Raw genomic sequence first — 6,961 nt, forward strand, 5'->3', positions numbered from 1 at the left:
CAACCGAACACCTGAGAAACTACATCTCCCAGCTGTCTGTGTTTAATGACACTCCCTTTGCAGCTGCTGCTGAGAAGAAGAAGAAAAAAAATCACCTACAGGAACCAATCTGAATCGTTATTTGTTTCTTAAGTGACCTGAGCTGTAAAAACCTCCATGAAACTTGATGAATTGTCAGACTCTGCCCTGCTGGCCTCTTTTTCACTTGCCCAGTAAGTCTCGTGTTATCTGGAGTAAAAACTCAAACAAGGCCAGTAAAATCAGTTTGTAGTGCTCACTGTTGACTTTGACGTTAAATAAGGTCCTGTAAAGGCCAACTCACAATAAAAAACAAAGACCTCTTGCTTGTTGTGAGTGTGAACACACACACCACATACACAGTGCAGCACAGTGAGCCTTCAGAGAAACCACACACCTACCTGCAAGCCCTTTTTATACCAATGCTGCTCTTTCATGGGTGATGAAATTCAATAAGCAGTGAAGAGAACTGCCCTCTCACTGATAACCATCAATGGGCTCATCGATCTACTGTGGCACGTTTGTGTGTATGTCTGTGCGCACACACACACACACACACGATTTAATCTATAATTCACTCTGGGACTTGGTAACAGACAGCTCTGAATAATCAGAACAGATCTATACATCTTGAAGGAGTTCACGGAACACTGGTTTTACTATCCATTTCAGCAGCAGACATTTGGCCCTCTTGCTTTCATGTCAAGTGATAAATTAAAATATTCGGTCTTTAAACACATCAAGTGTTAGAAATGACCACAATGATCATATAGGCTGGCAGCTATGTTAAATTTCAGGTATGTAGCCTACTAGAAGCACCAGATAAACACATTTAATTAAAGCATTGAATCACCATACAGTTTCAACCTTTCCACAATATTACAAGACAAATCTCTGTCATCTGCAACAAGCTTCTCTTACATTTTCTGGGTTACCGTGGTGACTAGATGTATTCCCACCTCTACAGGAGGGCACATAGGTACATAAACACTGATCCCTTCCATGACCTTACAACAACTTCCACTGATGTTTTCCTTGTAAGGACAGGTTAAACCCTACACTTGATGCTGAGCGTCACCATTTAATAGCATGCAACATCAGTACAGACTTCTATAAATAACAACAGGAAGTGTACAACCTTACAGCTGATACAGAAGAACACATGGGGCTCCGTCATATTGTAGTCTGTATATTAACTCTGTTGCCTTATCATCACTTATTCACCATATAGCAAACCTGGACCATGTCCAAATGACTGTGTGTCACAAAAGAAGTACTTTATAATTACATCACAGCACTGTGGATCTGTGCTTAAGGGGAAATCTGTGTTTTCTTACATCTGAAATTATAGTAACGCACTGTTGATGTAGCTGTGATCTAAACACTGTGTTTGGATGGCACTAGAAAGCCATGTGTGTATACGTGTGTGTCATCTGCCATGACATGTAAGTTTAGCATCACTAGTTTGAACTGCCAAACCAGGGTATATGTGATTCTGTGTGTGTATGTGTGTGTGTGAAGGCAAGAATAAAATGGCTGCCATCATTTTTGTAAGGCCGTCCGTGTGTGTGTGTGTGTGTGTGTGTGTGCAGTGGTCTGATGCGTTTGACCCTATAGCCCTAGAGCTGGGAGGAGGAGGAGGAGGCGGGGGAAGAGCGGGAGGGAGGGAGAACAGGTGTGAGGCAGGCTGGTGGTTGGGCAGATGGCCCCTGGAAGTGCTAGCTGATGCTGGACCACAGAGAGTTTAGCAGCTATCGTTAATACAAGCCTGTTTATACAGTGCACACACACACACACACACAGTGATAACCTGCAAACAGCACTTATCATTTACTCTCCCCTTGTCACTGGCTTTGTTTACTTTTCATTTACTCCTCTCTCCCTGTCTCTCGCTTTATCTCTGTAAACACACACACTCCAGGTAATGGTCTTTTCAGTCAAGTCACTACTTTCATGGGAGTCTCAGTGCTGAAAGAATGGGCTAAAAACACAACAGATGACACAATAAATGACGGTCAAGTCACTTGCTCTGACCACTGCAGTGAATAATGACATATAATGTCCACTGATAGAAGCAGCTCCTTATCATTACTAATGTGTTATTTTGTGCTTGCAGCATCCTCATAATGATTCCCTGTCTCAGATACTCCACCTCTGCACTGCTTGTGAGATCATTCTGCTTACAAAGCTCTGCTTTGGACTAAAAACTCATCATAAAAAAATCTCCAAATAAGCCCTGTGGTTTTCCAGGATATATTCTATATTTTGCTCTCTTTCTTTGCTCTAAGCCGTGAGAACAGCTCCGACAGCAGGTTGTGCCATAGCATCCTCTCTCCCTCCCTATAACCCGCATGTCTGCTCCTTTTTCCCACTGGTATAAAAATACATCCCCCCCTTTAATTTCAGCCATATACAGTACGCCACGCCGTTATGAAGAAAAGATTCCGTTTTTGGTGCCTTTTGGTTATGTGATGATGACAAAGTCTCAGCGGGTGGAGATGGAAACTTCACATGGGTTTGACAGTTGTGTCAGCGCTCCGGAGGATGTTTTCATACGCGCACTCTGAAATGCAAAATCTCTCTAAATACTTTCCAGGACTCCCGAGAAGAGATGAGAGAAAAAAAGAGAGAGGGAGGAAAAGAGAAGCAGCACAAAATACAGGGCAGATGGCAAAAGCTGTTCTCCACATTCTTTTCAACAAAAACATCTTGGAAGCACAGAGAAAATATTTTTTCGGCATTTTTTTTTATCAAGAATTAGCCTTTTTTTACTTCAGTATTCAAGAATATGATCTATTTCTTCTAAGTGAATGGACAATCAGAGATTGATAATCGCGTGTTTTGGAAAAGAATAAATCAGACACGTCTGTTTATCTGTCAGTTGATGTGATTGATTGATTTTGAACGGACTTGATCGGTGAACTGAAGTTGCCTGTTGCCCGCAAACAACTGTCCATGCAGCTGCAGCGTCTGTCAATATTTAAACAGTTCATTCTGTGATACTAATTGACCTAAACTACTACGCGATGCTCTGTGTAAATGCAGCTTTATTGTTTTAATATCTTTTTTTCCTTAATGTTCCCTGCTCAGCCCTGTTTCCTATGTGTTTTGGTACACACACAGATTGTTATTATGCACCGCACAGACGCATTGTCCGCCCGTGGAATAGATCTGCTGCAGGTCTTCACAGATATTAAAAAGAAATATTTATGTAACTATAACAAAAACAGTGTAGGCTGTCTTTGGTTATTATTAAACAAACATGCACGTTTAGTGCATTGGAGCTCCTCACAGTCTGTTTATGAAACTAAGTACAAAGATGTGAATTTCTTTGGTGGGTCAGCAGCAATTTCAGCATATTTGTCTCATAATTTTGCGCATGTATATATATATCCATGATGGCGCAAAAACAATCCACCGAGGCGAACCTGAAAATCAAATTATTATCATATCAAGCAAAAGAGAGAAAAAGAGCACTTACACTGAAAAGAAGCAGAAATTCCCACCATGCGGTACGTCGATGTGAGAGGGCTAAATAATTTCCAGTCCCTTTGACTCCGCTCACGGTCCCCTCGATGATCCGCCTGTGTCGGGAAGACGAGAAGAGTCCAGCCAGCTCTCAGGAGGTTGTGACGGTAATACTTCCAGCAGCTCAGAAATGTGTTTCAAACTCCGACAAAAGAAAAAAGAAGGGGCTGCTTCGCTCGCGGGTTGCAATAAGTGATCAGTCACTGGGGGTTTTCAGGGTGGGAGAGCCGGGAGTCTTGTGAAGGCGCAGAGGCGAAGAAGGAGGAGAGATGAGAAGGAGATGCAGAGGGAGGATGCTGTACGGCGCAGGGCACCCGTCTGATTTCTTTGAATAGCCACACTTTCTTCCAGAATCCTTTAAACGGTGGTCTCAGTTCCGACAGGAAAGCTGCTTTTAAATGTGAGAGAGAATCATGCACAGACCCTCGGTGTCAGGCTCCTTGTGATCTGCTTCTCCGCTGGCGTAGGGAAGAGGAGTAGCGGCGCTCTGCCTCCAGTCGGCGGTGCACAGCAGAGCCAGGTGGCGATGGGCGGGACTGAAGCGCTGCTGAGGAGGAGGATGAGGGGAGGAGGGGGAGGAGGAGGCGACAGGGGAGCGGCCAGCATCTGTGTGTCCTAAAACAAGTTGGAAAAAAGCAGGGTCAGGTCAAGTCGAAGTGTTTTCTTGTGTACCAGTGGCTCATGAGGCATTTTCACGTCAAGTCTGCTTTAAACAATATTACATGTCAGGATGCACATTTAAGTCATCATCGGTTGATCTAATTGACCTCAGTTGATCTAAAGTCCTTCCACACTGGACACACACGCTAACATCAGGCTTTAGCAGCGATGAATGTAAACATGCTCAGGCTTAGAAAATGGTAACCTCCCCAGCTGAGTCATGAAGCCAGTACAGGAATGTCAAAACTGCAGTTCCACAAATGGCCACTTGATGTTGTTCTCAAAAGTGAGTAAATCTCCTTTGAACCCCAACTTTACAGTAAAAATAAAAGACTGAGGCAGAAGAGAGCGGCGATGGAAACAAGTAAATAAACTGATGTAAAAGAGATAAAACCATCAGATCAGCATGGACCAAGCAAGACACATAAATTGTCTTTTCCTTTATCCCTGAGGGACCTGTAATGGTCCTGGAACCCTACTTTGAGAACCACTTGTTCACACAAACATCAGTAAGTGTCATAAAGCACAACCAGCCAGCTGAATGCTTGAAGGTCTCGTTCATTGTTATGTTTGTGTGCAAGAAAAAAAGTAGGTCTGTGTGATGCATGCCTGTACTTCACACACACACACACACACACTGCATCTCTATCTTTCTCTCAGCTGCAAAAGGCGCAGGCGGGTTGGCCTGCAGTAACCTAAGGCAAACACTTTCCCCGGACCATCTGGAAATCATCTCGCCCGCAGAGCCAGTGAAAGCACAGAGCAGAAGCTACGTTTACAACTCGGTGATAACAACTGGTCCACTTGAACTGCATGGATGAACAAGTCATGCACCGCTGCCCGTCCATAACATCTAATAAACATTCTATCTATTTTGTTCTATCTAAACCTGACTTTGTTGCTTGACATCCCTTTATATTGTGATGAGATGTGGGTTCTAATTCCATCCATTACAAAGGTGACACTTTGTAAAGGTTATCTTGCTCAGTGTGATTTAATGGGCAAACGTGAATCTTTTCTGAATCTATCTGGTTCAATAGAGCATCGTCACAATGAAAACATTTCTTACATTTTGCCTGTACTGTATGGTACCATCATCACAGAGCTCGTTGTTCCCTCAGTGCAATCTCTGTGGGGAAAGGATGATGCCATTAATGGCAATTGTTTGCAACAGTACCATTGTGAATTTCTCATCTTTCCCTTTCTCATCTCTGCCTTTTTGTCGGGAGAGGTTACACTGTTCTCTCACAGGCAACATGTATAGATACAGTCTCTAGCACTTGGACTCCACTTACATTTTCCTGCCTGGGTTCTTTTGTCAGTCTCTGACAAAGGCTATGGGATGTGTGAATAGATATCTTGAGAGAAGGTGGACCATGGAAAAGCAGGGAAGGATCAGTGAATGATAAGAGAAGGAAATGATTCATGGTGAAATGAGGAAGTCTGCGGTGGTGAGTACATACCTGAGAAAAAAGTGGCCTCTGAATGAGACACTTGAAAAGGTCAGAGTAGGTGTAGAAGTAACATGCCCATTCAAAGTCAGCAGCCTACTGTGGCCATAGAGACCAGCAGCACTGTGAGGATGTCGTCACTCCTCGCCTGTTTGTGTCCGGAGCGCAAGTTCTCTCATGACAATCACAGCGAAACATCTTGACAGCCGGAGGCACAAGGATTGGCGTTGAGGAAACCTGCAAGGGAAAAGAGAATAGGGCAATGATCCATGTATGTGTGTGTGTGTCCTGTGATAATGGTGTGTGAGAGCAGGAAACACACAGTGCCTGTTTTTGCTGCAGGGGTTCCTGGAAGTCAGCCGCCCAGTGTGATCGGCGACATACATACACACACACAAACACACACACACACACAGGATACCTCGCCTCTGGAAGGGAAAAACATGCTGCGTCTGATACATGTGGACACAGACAAGCAGACTTCCTGCATTTTCCCACCTACTGGGCGGCCACCTGTAACAGTCTCTCTTTCTCTCTCTCACACACACACAGACAAACACACACACTCACTTTATATGCATGAGGACAAAGGCAGAATATAAATGGAGAGTTGACAGTAAACAAGTGTCAGTCAAATCCCTGTAATTATCTGGCATTTGATCAGCATTGCCCGAGGCCTGGCCGCCCACCCTCAACATCATCAACATGGCTGCTGATAGAAAAGCTGGAGGAGAAGAAATACTCAGCTCACCTAGTGTTAATGTGCATCTGACCTACCTATGGAATATTAACGTAAACAAACCTCAAAGGTGAGCGCGCAATGATGAAGCTTCTGAGATTGTATTTCACTAGCCCGTGCTTAAGAAACTGACCTGTGGTGTTAAGGTTCGGCTATCCTCTGAAATGAGGATTCTGCAGAACATCCCAGTAAACTCACTTATCATAGACGTAACCTCGGAGTCCAAAATGTGAAGCCAGTGTTAGAGTAGTTTAAACCCGCATTCTTTGTAGCGGCCAGCAGGGGTGACTGCTGCAAAAAAGAAGGTCCATACCACACTCAAGTGTTAGTTTCATGAGTTTTCTTTAATACACAATTTGTTTTGTCAGTTAAGCTTATCTGTCTATAAAACCCAGAGCCTCTGCAACTTTATCTGTCTGTGTCTCATTTCAGGGTATTCATCTGCACTTTGAAGTCTCCTGGTATGGCTGTAGCAAACCAGCATATACATGTAGAGTACAGTACATTCTTGCAAGGAAACATTCACACAATACCAGTGAGAGTGAAAACACTTGTTGAACCGAGG

The 6,961-nt window shown here is 43.8% G+C and overlaps 1 protein-coding gene across 4 annotated transcripts in view; it reads right to left on the bottom strand.

The window, feature by feature from the left end:
* The window catches only part of runx1t1 (RUNX1 partner transcriptional co-repressor 1), a 48,761-nt gene extending 44,744 nt beyond the window's left edge, over positions 1-4,017 (bottom strand). For all 4 annotated transcript variants that reach the window (XM_028399336.1, XM_028399339.1, XM_028399337.1 and 1 more), the window contains exon 1: positions 3,500-4,017. In XM_028399336.1, coding sequence (XP_028255137.1) covers positions 3,500-3,527 — 28 coding nt within the window. In that variant the 5' untranslated portion in view covers positions 3,528-4,017. The remainder of the gene's footprint in view (positions 1-3,499) is intronic.
* Between the last annotated feature and the right edge of the window lie 2,944 nt (positions 4,018-6,961).

This window comes from Parambassis ranga, chromosome 2 (assembly GCF_900634625.1).
Source record: "Parambassis ranga chromosome 2, fParRan2.1, whole genome shotgun sequence".
In the NCBI taxonomy this organism is placed as follows: Eukaryota; Metazoa; Chordata; class Actinopteri; family Ambassidae; genus Parambassis; species Parambassis ranga.